At 38.7% G+C, this 27,589-nt stretch overlaps 2 protein-coding genes across 3 annotated transcripts in view; both read right to left on the bottom strand.

Moving 5' to 3' along the window:
• Positions 1–7,065, bottom strand: part of Vmat (Vesicular monoamine transporter) — a 46,743-nt gene extending 39,678 nt beyond the window's left edge. The window contains exons 1-2 of one of the 2 annotated variants that reach the window (XM_071702775.1): positions 6,844–7,065; positions 1,007–1,155 (exon numbers count right to left, since the gene is read on the bottom strand). The gene's annotated coding sequence lies outside the window, so the exon portion shown is untranslated. The remainder of the gene's footprint in view (positions 1–1,006; positions 1,156–6,843) is intronic. The other variant, XM_071702774.1, reaches the window with a different exon arrangement.
• Positions 7,066–19,803: 12,738 nt separating this feature from the next.
• Positions 19,804–25,642, bottom strand: LOC139770526 (odorant receptor 49b). Its single transcript, XM_071702526.1, has 5 exons — positions 24,825–25,642; positions 24,582–24,681; positions 24,125–24,220; positions 20,031–20,186; positions 19,804–19,951 (listed from the first exon to the last, which is right to left on the bottom strand). Exons 1-5 carry the CDS (start codon positions 25,640–25,642, stop codon positions 19,901–19,903), a joined length of 1,221 nt encoding a protein of 406 aa, XP_071558627.1. The 3' UTR covers positions 19,804–19,900.
• Positions 25,643–27,589: the final 1,947 nt, after the last annotated feature.

The following is a 27,589-nucleotide window of genomic DNA, read 5'->3' as shown; positions in this document are numbered from 1 at the left end:
TTGTTTTCAGTAATATTTACCACATTATGTGATAAATATTACCAAATATTATCTTTAATTATAGTTTTCAAATGCTATCGTAATTATCAAATTATTTGGTAATTATTACCAAAGTATTCAGCATTACTTACTGAACTATTCAATTGGTTTAATTGTGTAAAAAATAAGTTTTTGATAACTATTTTGTAATTATTACCAACCAGTTAGTAACAATTGCCATAGGAACAGAGACGTCTTATAAACCATACCGGGTCGATAACAAGCTTACTCGGGTTAATTATTTGATATCATTTACGTTTGAGGCTGCGTTGGATCGTCTCCCAACGTCACTGTAATTAACATATACCTGGTCTCGAATAAGAATTCAAACTGAACTTTTCAAATGTGTGTCGATAATAGAACTAATGTATCCTCCATCAAATCAAGAACAGTATAGTGAATTGCCTTATAAAATATATGCGTGATACGCTAATTAATTTGTTAACTTACTAGTATTTTATTTTCGATAGAATGATGTTTTATAAATGCAATTATTTTAATAATAAATAACCATTTTCTATATCGTTTAGTATCTAATTTCCAAATGTCTTAATTCTTTGAGAAAATATCAATACTTTGCCGTGCCTTATTGACGCTTTATCGTAATCCGGAGCAATTACGCCGAAGACGGTGGGGTGTTCTAGCTTCTCCCTTTGTCGCACGATATTGCATGATAAGCGAATTACGTCTCGTCGCGAAATCACGTTACCTCCGTATAAAATCACTGTATATTATGAAGTTCCGTCGTTGCCGTGTCGGTCCGATCGTCGCACTACGTGGTCTCCGATACCCCGAATATCTCGAACTTCATACACGAAGTTAACTCGAGTACATTAACGCAGATCCATCCCTGTGGAGCACGACGGACGGTTTTGCGACGACGCTTCGGGGATACTTTTTCGTCACTGGCGCGTTAATAATGAGTGTCGCTCGTTAATATCAATATCTCAGATCATGATCTACTTACATCGTCATTATCGCGATGAACTGAATTTTTTCCCGACACATTAGGCAGAGTACGTCGCATGTTACGCACGATTTAACAATGATACTCCACGCACATCTCGGCAGCTGTCTCGCGGCGGATTGTCCGCCAGATTGTAACAATGGCATCACCTGTTAATTAAAGACGAGATGTGAAGAAGTCTTCATAAGATGAGAGGTTCGGTAAGGAGAGATTGAAACTTTATACAAGATGTTCTAAAAAGAGAATTACACGCTTCTTTCCACAAATTATAAACGGAACGAAGAGTTACTCTTAATTTATCAATAAATATATTCTCTTTTACTGATTATAAAATTAAATTTCAAACATACCAGTGGATAACAACAGTTTAATTTTAAGATTACTTTAAGGATACACTTTAATGTATATTTTTATCTAAAATCGAATTAAATCTTATCATGAGAACTATAAGAATGAAATATTAAACAGTTGTATAGTGGAAGATGATATCTAAATTTCTAATCTTAAAAGAAATATTTAAAATTATTTTAAAAATTTGCAATTAGGAGAAATTTTTGGAACACTCTGTATAATTATTATACAGAGTTGCATATCGATATAAGGATTAAATGTATATTTGCAGCTTAGTTAATTAATTTTAATCCGTGATATCATTATTGCTTTTTTCAAGACAATTCGCATTGTGCATTGCTGCTTTTTATTGTATTAAATTTCTTACATGGCTTTTTTAAGAGTGTATTTTACTGAAGTAATAAGAAAACTAGTAATAAGATAATTAGTGATAAGAGACAATTAGTAATAAGACAATTATCCAACAAATCGTAAATTCAAATATAGCAGATTTTTCGTAGAAATTAAAGCATGATTCGTACACTCAAATTTTCTATATATTGTTGCATTATTTTATTGACAATAATTTATTGATATTGAGCAATTTTAATTAAGGCTCCTGTTCACTCATTGCAGCCATCTTGAATTGATGACGGAAGCGAGAAAAATGTCATGAAAATTCTTGTGACGTACATTAAAATAATAAATGTTTTTGTTAGAAATAAGTAATTTTCGTAAAGCGCGCAATTTCTCAATAGATGAAAATTGATTAAATATGTAATTTTTTACCAGCGCACAGTTATGCCTATACTATAGTCCCCTTACGAAATTTATTCAAAAACGAATACGAAATTATTGCGATAAGCTAATTTTACCGAGCAGTTCTAAATGAATAAGAATATCAAGATTTATCCTTCGTTTACTGTAATAGTAATAATATATATTATTATAATCCGTTGTCACACAGATACATGCAAAGATTACATTGCTTTATAATATTCAAGATTTTACAGATACTGTGCAACAAGCGCAATGTAATGTATTCCACTAATTCACTTGATGAGGGACATGAAATTTTATAGAAAATAACTTTATCGCGCTTTAATCGTGCTATCTGGTATCGTTGAAATCTTGAAGAGAAATTTATCTGTGTGTGTGTGTTAAGGTCTGTGCTATAAAATATACCGAAAACTTCCCTTTTGTTTGGGTAATTCACATATGTCGAATTGAATTGTGCCTAATCGAAGACGAAAACAAGCCGTTTGATAGCTACTAAATTGAAATAAATATTTGCTTTTACATGTTAAATTATAACAAAATGGGAGTCTTTGGTATGCTATTTTAGTTACGACAAATATTTTAAATATAAAAACACTGCACTAAACGAAAAATAACGTACGTTGTAGGAATAATTTAGCTTTTTGACGTCATTTTTCACGCCTTTTAGGCCTAAGGGCCTAAGGGTCTAAGGGTGACAGTTAGAAAGAGATGAAGAGTGAGTTAAGCTAAGGTTAAAGTTATATTGTGACATTGCTGGAGCAACCGGGCCATATAGTTCACAATTTTGCCAGTGTATGTACTGTCAATGCGGACTTGGCAATCGAGCCAGCAGGAGCCTTAATATAAATTTTAATGCGATGTAGATTAGTTGTTAATTTAGTATAAATACATTTTATTATAGAACGTAAATTTATCGCTAGCAAAATGATACATGAATAGAATGATAAAGTGGGAGAAGAAAATCGAATTTAATCAGCTTAATAAGGAAATCCCATTTATCGTTTGCAGCTTTATTTATGGTAGCATATACGATCTATAAAAATGTGTTCACTCTTTGAGTGAAACACTCTTATATACTAGGCACGCTTCCTGTGTGTTTCCACTAGCTAGGATTTCTCAAGGAAGCTTTCTTTATAAAGAAACAATCGAAGTGCTGAGTATAGCCGATTGAAATAGATTGTTTGACGTATTTCAACAGTTTATTGAAATCGTGTAGCAAAATCAAATGTCGATACCAATCCTCTTTTGCAAGGAATATATCGTCACCCCGTAATACTAATGCAGCATTATCTCTTACGAAATAATATCCGCGTTAAGGTATTAAATCAAAAGAAAATGGAAAGTATCTTCTGAATTATTAAGCAGCAATACAATTTTCCGGGAGTCGAAAATTAAAGGGATGTAACGCACGTACGAAAGAGGCGCATTTTGTATAAGCTCGTTTGCGACGGCACTGCCGAGGCCTCGGATCGCTTCATAGATAAATTTCAATTTAGCTCGCGCCTGGTTGCTCACAAAATTAGGAGGCGATTCGAGTCCAGGCAATGCGTTACGTTTCTTCCGCCGCGTATCGAAATGCGACTACGAGGAAGGGATCGGATGTAAATCAAACTCGGATAGCCGTGAAACGAGACTTCAGACGAGACGAGGTCAGAGACGGAGCCCCGGAAATAAAATTACGTCTTCGATCGTGCGTAAATGAATTTACCGCTATCCTATCGATTCTTTTCCAACACGTTTCTGCCGGTTAGAATCGCGAATAAGGCACGATACATTCTACATTACATTTTTACATAGGTGCTAATTTTAAAAAATAGTGCAAATGATTAGCTAAAATATATATCTACCAATTTTCATATATAATTTTTTCGGAAATGACATTTTGCATAGAATAATTTTATTGTAAATTCCTTTTTTTCTTTTATGGTGTTGTCACTCAATACACTTACATACATAGAATTTTGAAATTATCATTTATGCTTGTAACTCACACGTGCAAATAGATGAAAGTGTCGAAATATTAAATTAATAGAAGATATATTTTTTGGCTTTTGATTTTGTTGGACATTGTTTTGAGTTAGCTTGGAGATTTTACCGAAATAACGAAACCACTTAATGAGAAAAAATTTAAATTCTTTAGGGATACTAACGTATACATTTGTACATAGTTTCTTTAAATTCTAATATTGCTCACAAAGAGAAAACGAACAATATTTATCACGGTATTTTTAATTTCTTTTATTCCTTTTTAGTTTAATCGCTATGGATTTAAATTGAATAAAATGTAACTAAATAATAAATCACTTATTTCTAACTTTAAAAATTCGTCCCTAAAGAGCGGCCAAAAAATAAAAGAACGTTAATCTTTTCTCGTATCTCATATCTTACTAAAGATTTTACCGAGACTTAGGAGAGAGAAGTAATTATGAAGAAGAAAACGAGGTAATTAAAAACCGGAAAAAGATCTCACAGTCCCTCGGTTGCCGGTCTTGTCGATCCGGTAATCGCATTAGAGACGGTAATTACGACACCGCTCGCAGTAACGTGAAACCCGTAGGTCGGGTAAAGTACTGGACAGGGTTATGCAGATTGCTTTATAACCTTGTTACCGATCACTCTATTAACCTTACGAGGTTGAAGTTCCAACCCTCTCACTAGCTTGCTCCTGTGTCAGAAGCCGGGCGACAACGAGAGACGAAGGAAGACGATAGTATCATCGTCTTCTTGTCTCACATTTACGATGTTCAATTATTGGTACTGTCCTGATCTTTCATCGTCTTTCTAAAATCGTCATTAAGCAATTGCAAGAAATTAAAAAAAAAATTTTTTATTGCTTTATTATGTGTTTGGATGGGAATGCGTAAGAAATATTACCTATAAAAATTGTACCTATAATGTAGTAGATATATTTGGCCCTTCTCTTTTATTTGGTCATCCCAAGCTGGGGTGACCCTCTTAAAATATAGAGAGTTAGGGGCAAGATACTCTCGGAAGGTTGCCCATCCTCTACCTTCCGAGAGGTGGCGATCGAATAAATTAATAAAATCTAGCAATTTTTTGGTCGGATTTGAACTCGAATCCGCCGGTTTGCTAGACCCTGGCACATCTCTCTGTGCCACGATCGCCACAATATAAGTTCGCAAAACGTGACTTTTTTTTTAGTCATACGAGATTTGATGTTTAATTTCGTGCTCCGAGACAGGACGCGCTTTGAGAAGATATTCTGAAGTGACGACGTCGAGAGAAAGAGCATTCTCCGGAAACAGATCCGGGTTTCCTGAAGTCACGCGAGAACTTCTGTCTTCTGCAATTCCATCTTTTGCGCCGACCCTCTCGATCCGACCGCGCTTTTGACGCGAACTCACCGAGAAAGATCGGTGCCAGAGACTGCGGATGACACGTGGAAATGAGGGCGTTTGTTCTATAGCCGCGGATCACGATCGGGAAATCCGGTGTTATGTGACTAAGGGATACCAGAAGTGTCCCGGTCACCTCGTCAACGAGTCTAAAGATTCCGTAAACGTATCTGGCAGGCGAATAATACTGCGGATATGCTTAATACATTGATGTAGTGGTCATAGATGACCCGATAGTGTGATACTGACATCTGTCACATCGATTACGTACAAGGGTACAATTAATTAGTTTTCTTATCTTTCTTAAAATTGGAATTTTTAAAATGTCGATTACGCAATTAGTGATAACATTAATTAAAGCTGATATTAATTAAACGGAACATAACATTCTTATTTAATGACACTTTATGCTAATAATATTGCTTAATTTCTATATTGTTTGAATATTGTACGAATAAATGCTCCAATGTTTTGCTTATTTGAAACGATAAGGGTGTGGTTGAAAAGGTTGAAAGGTTTGGTAAAAGTCAAATTTCGTTTTTTTATCTTGTAAGGCAGGAATATCATTGATCGTATGCACGGATAAATTTAAAATATTAAATATTACTGACAACTTGTTACGGCAGCTTATTATCGAAGAACAATATCATCATGCACACACAGATAATCTATTATAATTAATAATTCATATTAATTAATGTAATTCGGTGAAGTACAGTGCTTACCAAGCACATTACTTAAAAGTGTAATACCGCAATATGAATTATTAATTAAACATTTAATAGCGTGATAACTCGTTTATATAGTCAATTAAATCCCCGCTTCCTACCGTTTCAAATAATTAGACCGCATTATGCAATAAACGAGATAATACGAACATTAATTCATTAATTTCATGATAAAAAAAATTAGCTTCCATTTCTAGCGTTGCAAGACGATAGATAAAATCGTTTTAGTTTTATTCTTTGAAAAAAATCTGTATCCCTCTCATATCCACGAAGTCTATTTAAGGAGTGAGAACACAGTAACTCTTTCGCGCTTACTGGCGTGTTACGTTAAGTGATAAAGCGCCGACGGCTATACGAGAATCGAGCGTAAGAATACTTCACCCAATAAATCGCGGCACAGACCGTAAAATAGCCATCGTATTTCTTACGATTAAGTCTACGTGATCAGATGACTCGCGCTCGGGAAGAAATAAATAGATGAACAGATGAGCGAAAATATATTATCGTCGCGTCTCTTTATCGACGTACCGATCCCTGAATTTATCAACGTGGATCTACGCGAGAGTACACTTATACGTCGTTCACCGTACCTACATTTATTCGTTTTAAATTTATATAATATATTTATGAGGACAATACTCACTCGAGATCGGTCGGTTCGGCCGGAGCGAGCGTTCTCCGGTCCTGTATCGCCGCTATCGTTGCTAGCCGTCGAGGCCGCAACCCGGCTGGCGAGGAGTGTCGGGACACCCCGATAGATACTGCACGGACGATTGAGAGCGATAAGGGCGCATTTCACCTCGCTCGTGCCGGCCTGGAGCCGTCGCTCTCTCTGCCCACCACCGTCTGCGTCTCCCGTGCTTCTTCGACGTTCTCTTCTTGATCCTCGAAAAGATCCAGAAGCCCCCAGCCGCCGACAGGGCGCATGGTCACTAGGTTTCCCGCTTTCCACCCCTTCGCACTTTGCGTCCTCTCGCTCTCTCTCATATTCTCTCTCTCGCTCGCCCCCTCTTCCTCCCCCCTCTCTCTTTTTCCTGTTTCCACTCCCTGCCTTCTGGCTATACATTTCTCTCCCTTCATTGCACACACATGCGCATACAAAACGTTGACATACGCAGACACCCTTTCGCAACACGCATGATAATTTCTTTTTATTTCCTTTGCGTTTCCCTCTTCTCTTCTGTTTCTAAAATAATAACTAAATTTATTTGCGTGTTCCTCTCGTTTCCGTTTGTTGTTCCTCCTCCTCTCATTCCTCCCCACCCTCACAGCCGATGAGTTCCTCTTTCGCGTGGCCTATTTCGACATACTCTGATCATTCGTCTCCCTCCATCGAAGCGACGCCCCCATATTGTCTCTGTATCATCCATTCCCTCGCGACCCACCCCTCCACAAACCTGTCAATCTTTAACAGATTTGAAACTATCTGCAGCTATTCATTTTTTTCTTATTCCGCGTCAATACAGGTTATCTTTGTTATAAAAATGAGATAATTTATGCGAAAACTAAAATAATTTACTTTCATAATTTATTTTTACTGACATTGTTGAGTAGCGCAAATCCTTCGCGAAAGGCTATAAAAAGGAATAAGAGGTGAATCGTTTCATAATTTTTGTCCTAAAGCGGAACAACGAACGTAATCAAGATTCCCCGACTATAGCCGCCTGGGAATGGCGCGATTCGCGCGGAATTTACTTCGAGGCTACAAAGGAATGCAAAGATCGCGAAGAATTCTCTATATGAGTCGTCAACGCCCATTCGGCTCTTTATTAAAACGGCTCTTATCGCATTCCAGAAACAAAGATAGCGCCGATATATTACCCATCCGTCATTGCGTCGCGTCGCCGTCTATTTTTGACATTCGTGTGAATCGACGTTCTGACATTGACCAATTAAGAAGAAACACGAGACGGTTATTCTACCCTTCGAGTGTTGCGTTTGTTAAGGTAGGCAAATATAAACGAGCAAACCTCTTTCGTGTGACGGGCTTCTCGGAAAGTCGTTCTCGTTGCCAGTTTGCCACCTGTGGAGTCGAACGCGAAAGCAATATAGAAATTCCAGGCAGGAAGCGAATTCACTTGTTGATTTTAGGAAACTCCTGAGGAAAACACACGAGGTGCAACTTGTTGCTAAAGAAATCGCCGCTAATCGGTATTAGCCTAAGGTTTTACACATAGATAGGTGGGTGATCAACATCGAAATGAATCTGGTGAAGATTATTTTTTGAATTTTTTCTATTAGTTCCATTTTTAATTTATTGAATTTGTCAGCGCGAGCGTGAGAAGCGGCACGATGCACGATGTTCGAGGCACGCTTGACGCTGGATGCGGTGAAGGACCTCCTGACCGAGGCGACTTTCGAATGCTCGGACTCGGAGATTTAGGTCCAGGCGATGGACAACGCGCACGTTTCCCTTGTCTCGTTGAATCTCAGGAGCGACGGTTTCGACAAGTACCGTTGCGATCGCAATGTAAACTGAAAGTAAAATAAAAACATTAATGTTATTTTCTTTAATGCTGTTCCGCGTCCGTCCAGCAGCAGATTGAGACTCCCGAACGAGTCTTAGGATTATCATCGAGATAACGAGAGCATCCAAATAGATCGAATTAATATTGCCTAGGGTCAGCTTCGTCAACGGTTTCCGCTATCTCAGTTAATGATCCTAGCGTTTAGATTAGAGGCGGATAATTTAATCATTTATTATTATAATCGCGCGTCTATAAATATTTTTTTCGATATTATATACTATGACGTGGCATACAAAATCGCAGGTGATATTCTTTTAAATATATTTCCGTGGATTTGTACGTAAAAGTATTGAAACGTTCGTTTATTGTATAATTTGTAACCAAAAAGATCGGTATTTGCAAATGAGAGAAGAAATTGAAGCCCCCTAGGAGTTTGTTCCACTTTGGGGTTTATTAACTTGACAATCTTGATAATCAATTTGATTTGTGATTTATTTTATATTAAAGCTTCATTATTACGATCCAATTTCACAAAAGGTGAATAATGACGAGGAGTAAACGACGATGTTCCTTACTTGTAATTCACATTATTCTGTCAGCCATAAAAGTTTGCAGTCCCGTTACGTATCTTTCGGATACGTAAATAAAATAATGGAGCCATAGTTTACTTCTTTTCGTCGACTTGAATAAATCTTATGACTGAATCTTATAATCGGCTATCATTCAGTGATACCTATAAATAGAATAAAAGAATTATATTAGCGATTTGCTATTGCATCGTAATATTAACGTGATTGTACAAAATATTTGGCACAAAATCTCCAGCGCACATGCTATGCGAAAGTAAATGAGTTGAAAATATTGAGTTGTCTTTGGATCTTTGAACTTTACAGGTTAAAAATTTAATTTCGCATTTTTTCTAATACCTCCCGATATCTTTTAATTTATCTATTTTTATAAAGCACGCGTCAAGTTATCGATAATCTTTGGTAAGTGGCATGGCAAATGCACGGGTGTCATCGAGCACAATAGGTGCCAAATAATGCATTGTACGGAAATGGAGAGAGGTGCTGCGAAAGTCTGGTCTCCCCCTCGGTGTATAGGGAGCAGGATTGAGAAAACGCGTAATTGAATGATGCGCAACTCGAGTGCTCGATGAATAGAATTCAATGAGTCGACACTACCTGCAAATGCACGGGGACGTCGCGAGTTACGATCCGGGCCCGGCTTCTCGCCTGACGTCTTCGCCGCGAAGACGGTCGACGCAGTCTTGTCGGTAGTCGCGAATTTAATCTTCGAGATGAGGCAGCGGCTGCGGGGCGGTTTCATCCGTTCGAATGTTCCGTCCGTTCCGAGGGAACCAGGTTCCACCTGCGTCTCGCCCACGATTCGCCATTTTGCGTTGCAGCAAATAGATTCGTCGAATCCCACGTCAAACGTCGCGCAGAGACGAGACGAAATAAAATACGAGAAAGCAAGGATTTAACCTATGTATGTCGCAAGGAACATCGCCGTTGTCCTTTCCGAGATGATATTTTTTACACGGAAAGCATATTTGTGTTGGAAAAGGGCAGAGCCCGTTTGGCTCGCGTCGCTTCTGCCTGCTGCGATTTTTTTTCAGATAGTTTGCCTATCGCGCGTTGCTCGTGGCAACTGGCAATCGATCTCGCAGCACGTGCTAATTCGCGAGAAGCTTTAACCGTTCAATGAGCTCAATCACGTCATCCCGCAAAATCATTAACCCTCCGTCATATGATCACATCCCCTCCGTCGGTCGCGGTGCGCGGACGAACATAATCAAGCGCAATACATCAGTATGATGTGGTTGGAGTTTAAAGTGCGGTAAGATTTATATTTCTCTAGATTATGAAATAGGTTGGTCTTATATAGATAAGAATAAATAATTATATTGGCAACAGATAATGGATATCTGTTGGATATTATGCTCTGTGTGGGAATACATAAATTAAATATTTATACCTCGCAAAAACATTTACACCTGTTTGTGCATTTTTTTCCTTATTAATGCATTTGCATTTCGATTTTTTTGATGTGCATGCAACTTTTGTACATTGGCAAAAATCTCGTGTTGTGGTCGGCATTTTAACAGCGGTTGAATGATTTAATTTTATAAAGCCTTGTGCAGTAAACGATACTAGAAATAGGTCCGAGTTTCGGTTTAATGCCTTGTGTACACGAAATCGGTCCAATCGGTCCGAGTTTCGGTTTAAGGGTCGACAGGAGTAAGAGTGGAGACCTCTGTCGGGTTGGCTTAGCTGCGACTCGCTGCGAGTCCGTATTTTATTTATTATAAATTTTTAAGAGCCAAAATGGAAAATCCGGCTCTGTAGCGGGTTGCGGCTGATTTTATTGATTAAAACGAGCATAAGTTTAATGAGATTCGTTAATTAATTTGGCTAAAAACCATTTGTAGTTCACGGCTACAAATAGCGCTTCGCGTTCAGGCCCGTATTCTAAATAAATACCGAAATTGTTTTAAGCAATGGATAGATTTTATTCAAATTGCACGTTTCTAAGTACGTTTTGCATGACGTTAACATTTACCCGAAATGACAATTGATTCCACATTACGCGATTTAATTCGAAGGGAGAACAGTTAAATTTTTTTATGAAAAGCGAAATCGATTTGCTCTCGACGGAGAGAGGGAGAAAGAGAGAGACGGACAAGCGCGCGTTGGGTCGCAATTTTTAATTTTTTAGGCGATAGCGGATGGCTTCCCACGCGCGAGATGATGTCGATTCGCCGCGGCGTGGGTCGACTTGACGCCGATGGATTTCATTAACTCGAAGAACCCGCGCTTCGTTCAACGTTGAACGAATGAACGACCGAGCGAACGGTGGTGGTATGCGAAGATGACAACGCGCGCTCTTGCGGTCGGTATCGTCCCGCAGAAAATCGTGGAATTTCTTTATTGTTCGCCACGGCATCGAGGGCTTTCCTTACCCCTCCAGAACGTCTCTCTCCCTCTCTCTCCCTCTCTCTCCCTCTCTCTCTCCGACCCTTCTCGCCCCGGCGCCCTATCTCTTGTCCGCCACCTTCTCGTACGAGACGACGCCGTCACCCGCAGATGCTGCTCTCAACTCTGCGCCGCTATAATTAATACGGCAGCGAACGTTCCGGGAAACGCAGTCTCGTAAGGTTAATTCAATTCGCGCGAAACGTAAGCGGTCTTCGGTTTTTCCCAAGGGGTGTATCCCTTAGGAAAGAATGCGAAAGACTTCGAAAGGACGTTTCTTGGTCGCGGCGAGAATGTCATCATGGCGAATTGAGACTAATCGCGATTAACGTCGGAGCACTCGCCGTGGATAATGTTATTCTTTTGCGAAATCTTGTTTTGCAACAAGATCCGCGATCTAGACGATCTCTAGTGAATCGTCGCTAGTATGTCTGAGACATCTTGTAAGATTGACACCGCTGTATGCTGTACGTCGTCGGGTGAGAATTAAGAAACCGGGTCTTCACGAGCCAGTCGGTTACGTTTATGTGTTCTTCATCTTTATTTATAATCCGCGTGCGGGCAGCGCACTTTACGAAAAAGAATTGGATGGGATCCGGAATTGACCATCGGTCTTGGAAACACTCGCCATCCTCATGAAAGGCAATGAGCTCGCGCGATATCCTACGAGCGAATCTACGAGCCTGTCGTTTATCTACCGCATCATTTCGCACGTTTCTCTTTTTTTCCTCTCCGTTTCTTCGTTTCCTTAAGTTCAATCTATGCGGCGCCCACTTTTTCGAGAGCTCTTATCCCGCCTTTTCCATCTCAAATTTTCGTAGATTCCATAAACGACATCTTTGATGCCTCCAAGTCCATATTCTCTTGTTTAACGCTATATAATAAATAACTGCTTTCTGTCGTTTTAACATAAATTCTATAATATTTGATTATTTTTAATAACGCATTTTAAAACTTAGTAGATATAACATTATCCTGATAGAATAATATGTAGCATAGAAATAAAGAAATCAACGAAATATAAACATTGTAAATATGAAAAACAAACAAAATATAATGGCTCAGAAGATTGAAGTTCAAATGTTAAATAAGGACCTATGAGAGCCAACGCGAGATTCTCGTGCTTTCTCCTTTCTCTATTTCTTCGCCTTAAATTTACAAAACATTACAAACGTTTTGATCCTATCATTGGATCATCTTCAGTGTTAGTCAGCATTCTACGTCAATTTGCATTTCCTTCCCTGTTATTGTCAGTATTGATTTAAGATGTTTTTCGCATTTCAACGTGTGTCGTCTATTTTCTTCACAGTTAGTGTCGCCATTATTTAAGATGTTTTGTGCATTTCAACTCGTGTCATTTTGTGGTCCGAAATTCATGGGTTGGTAATTCATGGTCTTCGCGCAAGAGAGAAGGTACGCTCGCGACTTATTAGGAGACTAATATTTTTCCAGTCTCAATGTTCTACATGTCTATATTCTATATTGTCGATATATTTTACTTCATACATTTTACCTATAAGAGTTCAATATACGAAATATAGATTAAAAAATATATATTTTTATTAATTTTATTATATTTATCTGAAAATATAGAAATTCCCAAGAATCCGTTAATACGGCATTGGTATGCCGTTTCGCGACCTGCGCCGCCTTACGTTCGCGTGTTCCCTTGACGGCGAACCACACGCTCTGCTCGCGTCTGTAACGCACGCAGATGTGGCTCTCCTCGTCGTTATCGGTCTCGCGGTACATTTCCATTTCGCTGCTTCCGGCTTTTGGCTCCGTTGCACCCAGCTCCGTCGTCGGTTGTCTGACTGGCGTGACCTCTCGGTCACCCCGCTCGGTCGGCTCTGGCCTCTGCTCCCCCGCATCAGAAATGCGCTCCTGCTCGTTCGACAGCAAGAGTACGAGCAAGAGGCACAATGCTCAACTATAAATATGAATATGTAGAAAATTAGATTTTTTTGCGGATTTTTCTTTTTTAGTTGATGATGATACATATGAATAATCGATGCGTTGAGCTATTCTTATTGCATAAATATAGTTTCTCGAGCAAAAGACGCAAGTCTCGTTCCGCGACAAAGCGGCTCTTATTGGCCGAAGAGTAAAGAAGCCACGTTTCTGCGAGAAGTTGCTAGGCTCGCTCGTTAGTACAGTTATATTGAAGACATTTTATTGCCCTCGCTATCGACTATCACGTCTTTCTCTTACCAGCCCGCAAATGTCATCGCTGAGAACTTCTTTTTAATAATTCTACATAGTATATGTAATATATTCAAATGTAAGAACAAGCAAGAAAGTACATCTTATTGATTTTTCGACTTAATGCTTTTAATGGTTTGTCTTTCTGATTTCTTTTGTTAGGTTTACATGTCTATTGGTATTTTCAATGTACCCACGCACTATGACAAATATATGCGCAAGTAAAAATATGCGCAAATAAATGCGGTACAATTTGTTCGATCGTTCTTATTTAGCATTTTTTTGCAGACAGAGCCTTTACCTTCTCTTTAATTATCCATTATTCTGAGGTTTCTCTTAGACTTCTCTTTATTTTCATCTGGCTTAATTTCGTAATTCGCGCATATCCCACATGGGCTTTTTTCTCGCGGGAGATGGACAGCGCTCTGTTAACCGTATTTCCCGTGATGCGGCACGGTAACTCTCGACACGTGCGAGCCGAGGGTGCAGCTCGGCAACGGAAAAAGAAAATGATCGATGCTCGGCTTAAGCCAAGAGTTACATCGAAAGCCTTTCTCTCCCCGACATTTTCCTCGGATTAGTTTCTGCGAAGGTTAACGCCTGCCTCGTTACTTTAAGCAATCGCAGCAGAGCTGTGGAGTGTCTCCGCAGCTAAATCTTCCGACGTTGTCAACGCTACGGATAGAACAGACCGTATAGAGTTTAAAGTTAATCCGCGAGAAAGCCCGTCGTGTCTAACGAGCATCTGCTTTCACTGTGTCTTGGCTTTTTTCTATTTGCGCAATAGGTGGTAATTAGTAAATGCTAATTAAGCGTATCATGTATTTTTGTCACGGCTTTTTGCACTCGGGCGCAAGCCGGATCAAAAGGAGACGGGAGAGAGTTGGATGTTAGGCCTCTCGAGTATGTCCCTCGCACAAATTCTTTGCCACACGACGCGAAGTGTTGGGCGCCAGACGCGGAAGATTGCGTCCACCAAATATAGCGACTCCAAATGACGGCCAAATAATTCGTCAGACAGCGTAATATAATAAAAATGATGTACGGTTTATTAACAATATTTGAAGTAATTCGCGGGATAATAATAAGAACGATTGAGGCAGTTGAACTGTTGTTCAACTAAATTTTCTTTAAGAAACCGTTTTTCTTCAATGGTCAAGTCTTTTAAAACTCCTCGTATTTCTTTTGCATTTACCCCCAATCCCAATATCCAACACGTGTTTTCCAACTCTCTGACTGTTAGTGGACCGCTCGAAGTTTTCGCGCCGCGCGCCGAGGAAAGCACAAGAAAATAAGAGTCAGGTTTCTCGTGTAAAACGAGACAAGAGTCACTTTATTTAAAGCGGGTTACACTGTCTGACATATGCGCGTTTCAATTTCGCACTCGCTATTTCACTAGTGAATTCTACTCCGTTTTCTCGACGTCGATAAATACAAGTATCGCGTACGAGTTGTGATGGCTCACTGGCCGTCCCGGCCGGAGCAGGCAAGGGATCGCGGCCGGAGCTTCGCGTTAGGCCGCGAGGAATTCGGTGACGTGAGAAACGCTGATTGGTCGCGGTGCTTGCGATCACGCGAGAAACACCTGTGAGCCGTTTGCTCGAAAACACCAAAAAAAAAGGGGGGAAGTAAACCGTCGCGGTTTGGAGCCATTCGAGCGATCTCGAAGAATGTTCGCTTTCACGAAGAATATTAACTTCGCGAATATTCATTTATTCGATTCGCAACACTGACATCTTTTTCAATGTGTTCAATCCGGTTTTTTAAACTTCCAATCTCTTTTTTTAAAACAACTACCAGCCTATTGAACTGTAATCAAGTTCGTTCATAAGATGCTAAAGAACGAGATGCGTATGAGAACGCGAAGTAATATCAAACGCGAATATCACGCCAAACAATCTCGAAGCGCGAATAATACGCGACAACGGATAACGCAAAATTAAGTGAAAAGTTTAATTTTTTCTAATAATTGTTTCGGATCATTACGACACTAATAAGAGAAGCTAAAGAATAAGATACCGCTAATATTCGCGAGGCTCGCTTACAATCAAAACGTAAACTCTATGGATGATGCAAATAATAAAACAAAATACCGACGATCAAGTATGATTTTTGAGTGCGCCAACGGAGCGCGATAGCGGATCCACGCGAGATCGGAATTCGCCAACGGAAAATAATTAATAATGCGAGAGTCGCAACAGCTGGCTATAAATCAAATTCGGAGATTTTAGTTCTGTTCTGTCGTGCGGTCATATATCCTTACGGTGCAAGCCGATTTATGCGGTTGGCTTGCTGATTTTGCTTCCGCTTCTCCTGGATTAATCTGTGGAAGGCCTGCTTTGTTTGCTGAAAAATTAAAATTATTATTAATATATTTTTTTTATAATGACACTTCAATGTTCAAAACATTTAAGACAAGAAACTAATAAACCAAGCTATACACCCTAGATATATATTATAAATTCAATAAAAGTAAACAATGATTAGGCATTGACTGGAATCTTAACTTGGCGTCATCGGATAACCTAACAGCAGCACTTTCTGCCACCACAAACGGGATAGATCCTCTAATGTTAGCTAATCCTGCCATGCTTATCACTTTCAATGTACTGCAAAAATGTCCCAAATTATGAGCAGCTGATACAACTTGGTCGGTCACCATATTGGGATAGAATACCTCAAGGACCTTTTTCACATAACCTGCTACCTGGCCTTGACCAGTATGGTGGTTCATTAGCCAAAAATTTGCTTTTGTAGCCAAAGCCACAGTTATCCCTCTGAGCATTTCTTCCCTGTTTGCAACTGCTTCTAGAGCTCTTTGCTCTTCACTATTAGGTTTTCTGGTAAGTGCAAACTTGAACCAATCACCATCCGGAACATCTTCATGTTCTGTAGTACATATCAATCCAACATCGATTATACCTAGCACTCCATTAACAAAGAGTCTCTTAGCAGTTGCATCTTGGAATTGATTCATTGCCCAATTACCAGCTATTGCTTTAACAGTAGCAATTGGAGCAATTGCATTTGCTTGTACTGCAATTGGGAGCTTCTTATCATCTGGCAATGACGAGTCCACCCCGACAGTTATCCCCGCCTCTATCTCACCATTGATAGACGGAAGATTGATAACAACCTGTGCCATCTCGCTCGTCAATATTCAGAATTCTCCTACAATAAAATGAATAAAAAATATCTAAGAGAACTATGAATATAATGAACGGTTTCACCGTCTACGTCGCTGTCGCACGCTGCCGCCGTAGCCTCCCTCTCCTCTGTCGTCGAATTTTTTTCCAGTTGGAACAACATATATATCGGTCTGTGGTCGACGTATCCCAGTTTACATTCGTACCAGTCTCGTTTGGCGCTCGTTTCGTCCGGTCGAGCGACGAACGTCGCTGGACGGAGCGGTTCGAATTTTCGGCGATTGTTCAGGTACGCCGTTAATTTGATGTTGAAGCAACGCTCAATCGTTCGTGGTTTCGTCTCGATCGTCATCGCCGTTTTACAAGCGAACGGCTCCAACGTGGTCGCCGCTACCAAAATGGAGTCTACGTCCGCTTCGATCATCACCTCGCTCATATCCGTTATGTCCAGTTCGACGGACATGGGATTGAATATCCGTAGTTCGTCGGCGGACATGCACGTAGAGGTGCTGCTGCTGCTGCTGCTCCTCCTGCCGCTGCTGGATGACGGCGGCGGCGGTGGCGGTGGCGGTGGCGGTGGTGACGGCGGCGGTGGCGTTACTCGCGACGTTCTTTTAAGGGAAGCGGGATAATACTTTTTTAAAAATTTCAAATCTTCAAGAGACAGCATTGGGGGTAACTTGTCCGGCGACAACGACCTGCTTCTCGCGGAAGAGGCCTTCTCTCCCCCAGTTTCTGCTGCGTGACGGCTGCAGCCCGCTTCCATCTTGTTCCGAGCGATCGTAGGTGCCGCCTTTGCTATTGTTCTGTCCATTTTACTTTTCTGTTATATATAGATGAAGAACCTATAAAAAAAATTTTTTTTTCTTGAGCCTGGCAGTATACTTCTTGACGGGTCCGCCACGTTTTTATTGCGCTAGGGGATTTATTCTTTAAACATGGATTTCGTTCTATAAGTTCTTCTATTGCTGTTTTACATCTGGTCGCCAGACACGATAGCGGGTGAGAATACTTTTTTATCCATCCAAACAACAGCGTTCCATTTTTCTTGAGACGTATCCAAATGTTTTCCTGCAAACTGCATTCTTTGCCTTCGATGTTTTGCTTTAGTTTCATTTTTTTTTGCTGTAGGACGGGAGTGAACTTTTGCGGCATTTAATCGACATCTAATTGTTCTCACTGAAATATTTAAATTCCTGTTCCGTAATACAGTAGCAGCTGCATCGAACAGATTTTTATCCATAATTCTAACAATTTCTTCAGTTTCTTTCGGTTTTGTTTTTTGAGGCTCTGCCACGATGTTATTGAGTCATCCCTTCTATTCTTCAAACATGGATTTATTTCTATAAGGTCTCGTATTTATTGTCTACCAGGCAGCTTGGCTTCTCTTAAAAGAGATTCAAACGCCTGCAACAGTACCGTTTGCTCCTCTTCACTGTATTTGACTTTTTTGTTATATGAAGAACCTTGTAAATCGTTCTCAATTTCTTGGTTGGCGTTGGCGTCCTCTTCTACTGGCAATAGTGTCATATCACCTTTTCCTTATTTGTCTTTTCCATATTTTGTATAATTTCATCCTTTTCCTTAATTGTCTTTTTCATATTGTGTATCCTTTCGAACAAATGCTTAGAGTCCTGTTTCTGCGACGAGGAGTACATACAGCAAGGTGTGTAGGTCTAAGGAAGAATTGTCATTTGGGATTTAAAGTACATCTTTAGCAAGTGCAGCATCCTCAATGGGAACAACTGCCTCCCGCATCCTGTAACGAGATCCATCCCCGTACATATTATCTATAATCAACTACAGTCAACGTGAATGTTTATATGTTGTTCGTAATTTTGTCGGTCCGCACTGTACGCGTCGGGGCGCAATCTCCCGGTCGGAGTCAGTCCGCGAACGGGAGAGGAAATTCAATAAACTGAATCGTCATTGGTAGAGTTCTCACTTTATTTTACTGTTTCGGATTATCGCGCTCGACGTGTCGCTCTCGTGGCTTCTGAAGACTCACTCTATTATTTTGTTACTCCCGTTGCATTTTTCCCTGAATTATTTTTATCGTTGTCCTTATTCGGTAAATTTGTAGCACTATTGTTATAACCTCGAATGAAGATTTTCGAGGTTATAACAATATTAAGTCTTCTTTAGATTAAATTAATATGTAAAATTTATTTTTAAAACAAAAACTGGAGATATAAATGTAACTAAATTTTATATTAATTTTTAATTTTTTGATTAAACATAATAGCAACAGAATTAAAAATTCTTACCAAAATAGATCTGGATCGCGTTTAACATTCAACATTTTGTAACAAAAAAACTAATTTATTCGCTGTATAATTTATACATTGAGTTTAATTTATTACATGTTCTTCAAATTACTCAATGTTGAGTACTACTTTAACAATAAATGATAAACATATAATTACTTCAACCCAGCTCCGTGAAAAATTTTTTGAAAATATAATTACTTAACTGCTTCTTTTAAATCTTTATCTGAGTATTTGCGATATCCTCTACCCGGATTGCGCAAATCCCGTTTATTCGAATCTGAGTCCGAATTTGGATCTAAATCTGGATCCGAATCTGAATTGGAATTTACTTGATATACATAATTGGTTGCCACATCATCAGTTGCAACATCATCGAACGGATGTACCCTGGGTACAGGTAGCAATTCTTTTTTTTCTGGCTCAGTCCACTGTAAATAATCACTGTCACAAATACTTTAGAAAATACTTGCGAGGAAGATTATTATATTCAGATTTATTAACATATACATTATATACATATATTTTTTATACTCATTTGAACCGGATATTAACGTTAATAACAATTATGAGCATTAACAATCGCATAGGTTTTACTCGATGGGCAAAATATATTATTATCTTATATTGATAAAGTTGTCAATTTACATTGCTTATCATGGTGAAAAATGATGCCGCGGATGACACCATCTAAAACATGACGTCTTATCATTTGCGAAATGATTACTCAACAGATAAGGTATGTTTTGCATGTAACAGACGTACGTACAGATGCGAATGTTTGCAAGGATAACGGTATGATGGAGCCGGCGGTCAGCTGCACCGGTTTCTGAGATCTCATTGTGATAATATGTAGAGATTTTTTTAGTTGATACGGGAAACGATACCATGGCGTGAAGTATATCGCTCTTGCTACGTCTTGGCTCTGAAACATAATCCAATAGCATTAATTGTAAGCCACAAGATAAATATAAGTAAAGAATTAATAAAATGTAAATATACATGTAAAAAGGTTTTACGCGAAAGAGCATTATGAGTAGGGTCCGAACATTTGGGCACGGAGACCGGGGCACGGGCCGAGAACCGCTGTGCGCTCGGATATTGGGTTCTGTCACAAACACTTAATTATGTCTAGGATTGTAGTGTTGGTGGCTTTAGAATTTGGTTTGCATTTGTCAACATGAGAAATATTTCCTCATTATCAGCGATTTATTCATGAATCCTGACATCTTTTCATATCATTTTTTTTCACGCAATTTCAAAACCTTTTTATGAGAAAATTGGAGCGGTAAAGCATATATCTTTAATAAATCTTAATGTCTGAAAGCTGTATAAATAATCTCCGAAGCAGTACATTTATGTATAACATACTTTTTCTTTTCGTTACTTTGACTTATTTCAGTTATACATATATGGTTAATACGTGGATATATTTGTGAACGCTCTGATTTTTATTTTATTATCAGCCTGTTCTTGTTCAACCTCATTAAGCCTTAACGTTAATTCTTGATGCTTTAACGTTAAATTTTTAATTTGTTCTTGAAATTTCTTGTTTGATTTTCTTAATTCTTCAAGCTCTCTGAATGAGCAATTCCGTAGGTTTTACTTTCGGCTCATCCGAGTGAATTTTCAATTTCTTTTAACAAATTACTCCAATTATAAAATTCTTTCAAAATTTCGTCGACCTCCCCTCGTTTGCAATGTGCAATACTATTTCTGTTTTCAATAATAATATTCATATCTTTGTCAAGAGATTCTATGGAAAATCCATGTTTTTCAAGGTTGTTTGCCCGGGATCGCTGCTTGCCACTTTTTAAATAAATATATTTTTTTCGGGACTTTAAAAGTTGACCGTTTTACTTTTAAAGATTTATATCCCGTTTTGCAGTTTGGGACTACGCAAGAATTCGTCATATTATACCGAAATCCACTAAAATACTTAATAAATAAAATAAATTCTACTTAAGACGCTAATGTAGTATAAATTTACAAAAATACCACAATTTACAAATAAATCCACTAAAATTTATAGAAGATATCAAACTCTCTTCGGGAGAATACAAGGAGCAACGTGACAGTTTTTCTGCGCTTCCTGATGAAATAATACGAATGATATTAAAATACTTGGATATGAGGTCGTTTTGCCGTATGAGCAAAGTAAATAAACGCCTCAATAATTTAACACAGGATCCTTTTCTCTTCAAATGTTTGAACTTACGAAATTTAAAAAAAAGAATACTCTAAGGATTCATTCTTTTGTTATGATAAAACTCTGTTTTATTTTGCATCCAAATGTAAATATTTACAACAGTTGGATCTTACAGACAGCTGCATTTCTGCTTCTAGAGAGAAGCACTTGAATTAAGCGCAATTAAAAGATTGTTGTCACGTTACCATGGGTTACCATCTACACTTTGCGATGACAGCGATGCATAGTGACAACGCCGTGAAATAAATTTTTCCTCGCTAAAACGACCATCCCCCACCACCAAAATTGGTCTGAGTTTCCAGATCTGTGTGTGACTAACCACCCTCCTTAGGGCCTTAGCACATTACATGGCGTATTGGTCTACGTCAGACGTGAGTCTTAGACGTAAGCAACGCACAAGAATTGACGTACAACTTATATGTCGTACTACTTATTATTTTTTCTTATCATCGACTCTTTACGACTTTTTAATGTGTCTGTAAAGTGATCCGCGAGACACCGAATATTTTATTGATGCTTCCGCCACACTGCATATATCGTTTTTTATATCTTCGACCGCTTTCGACAAATTTTCTGCGGGATATTTTTTATAATCTTTGTAGTATTTTGTCTCAGATCTTTTCTCCTTTGCTTTAGTTTTTGTAGTTGAGCTTTCCTTATCCTTATCCCCGGTCTTGTCTGATGGTTTGCATCTTAGTCTTGGACTCCGCCTTGGTTCTTTGCCTGGTTCATGGTCATCATGCAATTTATTTGTTATATTTGTCAATATGCCTCGTTTGGCATTTTTGGATTTGTTTTCGATTTGTTCTGTTTCCGCTGTCTTGGATGACCCTGCAGTGGGAGTTCCCAAAGTTTCGATGCCTTTTGTACGTCGTGTAAGAATACCAACATCTTCGGAGTGAATCTTAATTGTTTTTTTCCTAGCGCCATTGCTTGCCATTGTCCTCTTCCGTGTTGTATTAACAGTAGTATTCACAGAGCTTGGTCGTCCACGCTCTATTCCTGGATCCTTCCGATATCATCCCACGCGACTCAGGGGGGAACCAGGACTTTTCCTTTTTATATAACTTATATGTAATTTAGAAAATTATTTATTTAAATAGGCATTTGTACAACGTGGCTCTTTAGGAATTTTCACGCTTTTTTCTTAACCTCTTGAAATTATTGTTTGACTCTGTTTTTGGCGATGTAAGCACGTATCATCTGTAAAAGTGGTTGATATCTTGAAATAAAGGTGAAATAAGGCAGCGACTTACTCGGAGAATTCGAAACTGTATTTCAAGCTGCTTATTATGATATACAGAACGAAATAAAAGTAACAGTTGTTCCACTGTCGGAACCTCAAGCAATTTGTTTTTGCGCGGAAACATTTCTAACTCACTTTTGCTTGGACCTTGCAGATAGGTCATTTTTACTCTCAGCCTGTCAATTAACCACGGTTCCGTCATCTAAATCACGTACAATGATTCGCGTATGATTTGCATATTGTTCCGCACATTTGAAAGCGATAAGTATTTTTTAATCTGCCTCTCAGGAAAATAATGTCGACAGTAGCAATGCTACTGAGGCTGCCTCATCACAAGATATATTATTCATATATTCCGTAAAGAATTAATGAGCCTTTACTATTATATTTATAATACATTATTTAAATATTTAGACTTACATTATAGCAAACATTTTTATCTTCGTGGCATACACATTTCTTTGTGCATTTCACTTCTTTGCCAACGCAACTGCACTTATTCTTGCAACCGGTTTTGCACCGACAAGAATTCCAAGATTTATTGGTTCTTTTCATTTTCGCAACTCGACGAGAGCTTTCCGGGATCCGGGGGCACGTCCCACGAAGAACGAGAGATCTAACGTGACTCACTCAATTTAGCAAACATTTTTATCTTCGTGGCATACACATTCCTTTGTGCATTTCACTTCTTTGCCAACGCAACTGCACTTATTCTTGCAACCGGTTTTGCACCGACAAGAATTCCAAGATTTATTGGTTCTTTTCATTTCCGCAACTCGACGAGAGCTTTCCGGGATCCGGGGGCACGTCCCACGAAGAACGAGAGATCTAACGTGACTCACTCAATTTTATAAGCACCGTCAAACCATTCAATGACAAGTAATGACAAGTAATGACAACACCGAAAATTCTTCAAACTTGGTAATGAGATATTACCGCACTGTTTCGAGTGGAAAATTTCTCGTGTGTGGAATTGGCTATTTGTCGCACAAAAAACACGCGCGTAATGGGCCACTTTCCACGCACGTGTGATATAAAATAGTGTGTGTAACACGATTACATTACATATATGTTCCACCCCGGTTCTATACGGGAATTATTTTTTGTGCGTAGAGCATAATTTATTTCTTGTTTATATTTTACGGTCAAGAATTAAAAATTATCTAATTTGAATCTCTTCTTTAAATACATAAATTTTTGGTTTGATTTAAAATGTAGATTAAAATGTTCCTATATTATATGGGATCAATTGTTGTTTGTTTCATTAATTTACATCATATTTTTTTCAGTTTTTATCGAGCCTTCTTTTATACATTTTAAAATTATTGAAATCCAATTGAAGGAAATTGTTTTGTAAGACATATGCTTACCTTACATTAATATCTAATTGTATATCTTTTTAACATACCTCGGTGAGAAGAACGTTCGCCGCCCAGTTACACAAAAACAGTTGAATTATTGCAATTAACAGTTGTGTGGTATATTTAAATTTATCAGGATCATTCTGTAATATTGGTACACAGCTGGTAATTGTTAAAATATTTATATAGAATGTGCAAACCAATTCATTTACCATGTATTTTTACTATTGTCAATTACACTAATTAAATCAACTAAACGATGACAAATATAACAAATAAATTAAATAGATTTGACAAGGTTCACTTTTATTTAATAAATATAAAATTAAAATTTCTTTTTAATTTTAGGTTCTAAAACATTGGAAATTGTTTTTTTAGATAAATCAAAAGTTTTGTAAGAGGAAAAATTTAGGTCTATTTTGAACGTATAATATTTCAAAATTGTAAGGCGAAATAATTGATATATATAATGTATATAAACGAAAGGATAACTCGAACTCTTACCCCCGCTAGTTTAAATCCCACGAGAGAGACGTTGTATGTACTGCCGACCAGTTGCGTCAAAAAGATGCTGTTGGTTAGATTCTCGACTTCTTTGCAAAGTCTATGGGATTTGAACAATGTCACAGATTTGTTGATTAATCAAACTATTTTCGCAAACGAGGAATTTTTAACCATTTGAAAAACTCGGCAAAGATTAATCACTATTTTTTTCTTTAAAGAAAAACCTCTTCTTTCTTTACTTACTCGAGCATCGTCTGATGATAGCACACGCAGGCTTTGAGATTAAATTTCGCACGATTTTTTGGTATGTCGTTCTCACGCGTTATTTTGTGTGACTCATGAGTGGCAGTTGAACACGATCCTTCTGAATATACGCGGTCGCGATCGCTCAGATGTAAAATTCGCGTGTTAAGAACCTTGAAGTGGCCGCAAACGGTCAAGACGAGCACCGGTCCGACCGTGTCCGCACCGGCGCAGGTGAGACCGACGTTTATCATGCTGCACAATTGCACGATATACATTATTTCGTAATAAGGCGACCGATGGACTTCCACCGGACAAGCGTACGGTAGGGTTCTCATCGTCGCGTTCGACGAGTCATCGTGCTGTCCCATGAAGAGACTCGCCACGGCGTAAAAGAATATCGTAAACGCGCATCCGAATAGATAGTAGTAAGTCAAATGTCTCGTCGTTTTCACGTAATCGCGGACGTGTTTCCTCTCGGTCGCGTTCAACGCTGCCCAGAGTTCCTCGCAGATTATCAGCAATCGCTGAAATCTACTCCGAAATAAGAGGACAATCGTGAATCGCGCCTGCCCGCCCACGAGGGAGAGTATCATCGCGAATGATTCCATCCAGGTTTCGAGGTAGACGGTACGCAACGCGAATTCATACGTGTACAAGCCCGCATATGCGAACAGACAACCGTACGCGATCGCGCCGAGGATATTCTGCGAGCTCGATCGGCGGATACTCCCGTTCTTGTAGGACACCACGCCGGAAAGTCTCAGAAGCGCGATATTCACGCGGATGACACTCGCGAACGAATCGTCCGATACCATTTTAACCGGGAATCGTCGAGTGACGGACGTACGAATATAATAGATACAAGGACTCGAATCTCGATGGTGATCGAATCGCAGTGAAATTATGCCTGTTTGCCGCTCGGAAATCGCGAGTCATCGGACCCCGCGAGGATCGGTGGGTATCGCCTATAGAATTCGCGAGGAGCCTATGGGATTTGCGCCTGCGCGTCTCCAGCATGGACACGAAATAGCGCGTGCTCTGCTATTACTTGCGAAATAATTAATTATTCCCGTGACGGACAGTGTTCTCCGCGAATTTGCCGGCGAACTTTTGCCGACAGAAGTCTCGGCGACCGAGCGTGTCGAATGAATAATTGACATTTGTCTTGGAGCTAAGAGTGAAGTTGCGATGGCGTGACGATGCAGCGTGCAATTCTCCTCGGACAGACTGGTATACACTAAACACAGGTTTTCCTATGTTTTTTCTTTTCTTGCGTGGAATTAAGAAAGACTGTGCTTAAACCGAGAGGTTTCGTGCGCTTAATTTTATTCTCCAGTGAAGTGTTATTTTTTCATCATTTTTCTAAATTTATTATTATTTTGCCGTAGTGTTGGGCAACACGATACATTTGAATGTTAAGACAAATTAACGAATATCTGAATATAACAAGTATTATGCGCTTGATATAAATTATCTCGAAGAATAGAAGGCTTCATGTTAACTCATTGTCAGTCGTTTTATCGATGCTAATGATTGAAGTCAATTATTTTTACATTACATCCTCAAATGCATTTTTTTGAACTTGATTCTCTGATTTGCTTTTAGAAAATTCGAACAAATCAGAAAAAGAGAATCAAGTTCAAAGAAACGCAGTTGGGGATGTAATACACACTGAGAAAAAAATTATTTAGATTCAAAAAAATATTTATTTAGATTGCTGCCCTTATATTTATTTAATATAATACACATATCTATTTAAAATTAAATATTTTTATTTAAATTAAGTAAAAGTATTTAATTTTAAATAAATATGTGTATTGTATAAGTAAAAAAGCTCTTGGCAACAATCTAAATAAATATTTTTTTTATCTAAATATTCTTTTCTCAGTGAAAAAATGGACATTGCCGACAACTCGTTGATGAGCCTCATCGCAACGATTTTGTACCGGAAGGGCGCGACATCAACTTGATTGCAAAAGTTACTGCTAAGCATTTTCTTAATTTGGCCATTCCTCCACAACGCAAAATATTGTCATCAACTCTTACAAGGGGTGCATTCGGGGAGACGCTATTAACGCTATAAACGCAAACGCTATGAACTTCGTTCGAGGAGCCAATAGCGCTCCTTTAATTAAAGCACAGTAAAATGATGACTATGCCAAACAGGATCATAATAATTACAATTAATAACGATATTAGAGCGGTAATATCCATGTTGTTACTTGATCGTTAGTCGACTCAATAATGACAACTCGAATGACAAAAGTCGAGGAACCGATAAGAGGACGAGGATTTCAAATAATCGTCATTGTTTGTATACAAAGCATAAATTATACGTGTGAAAGTATTATACGTGCTTTAATACATCATATTTATCTTTAATAATCCATCTCTTTATTCTGTATTACAGATCCAAAATTTTGACTACGCTAGCAGCCACTTTCAATCCTTATATTAAAGAAGCTGTATTGCGTTATATTACCGATGACATGCGAAATCGATTAGATTTAGCGTTAGGTTGGCTATATGAAGAGTATGCGTTGCTACAGGGATTTCAAAGGCGAATTACGTTATGTACAAAACCACAAGAAGCTCCACATCAGGCATATAACTTCTTATTGTGCACTTTAGTGTCAGCTATTGATTTGATTCAGGGTAAAGATCGTGATACTTTGCTATCCAGACTTTATCTGGAAGTACCATTAATAACAGAAGATGCTGTAGAGGCTTTAAAAATGGTGTCATCTGATGAAACTAGAGGT

Source organism: Temnothorax nylanderi, unplaced genomic scaffold, assembly GCF_030848795.1.
Source record: "Temnothorax nylanderi isolate EJ_2023f unplaced genomic scaffold, tnyl_v1.0 TNYL_tig0031_pilon, whole genome shotgun sequence".
Taxonomy (NCBI): domain Eukaryota; kingdom Metazoa; phylum Arthropoda; class Insecta; order Hymenoptera; family Formicidae; genus Temnothorax; species Temnothorax nylanderi.
Note: the sequence above shows the minus strand (reverse complement) of the source record. Positions and strands in the feature narration are given on the sequence as shown.

What these genes read in the sequence shown, in the direction of transcription:
- LOC139770526 (XM_071702526.1), bottom strand. Translation starts at nt 25,642, where the DNA reads ATGGTATCGGACGATTCGTTCGCGAGTGTCATCCGCGTGAATATCGCG. An exon ending in TGGGATTTAAACTAGCGGGG is followed by an intron (nt 24,221 to 24,581) that starts GTAAGAGTTCGA and finishes CCAATATTACAG; the next exon opens with AATGATCCTGATAAATTTAA. An exon ending in CCTTGCAAACATTCGCATCT is followed by an intron (nt 19,952 to 20,030) that starts GTACGTACGTCT and finishes GTCATGTTTTAG; the next exon opens with ATGGTGTCATCCGCGGCATC.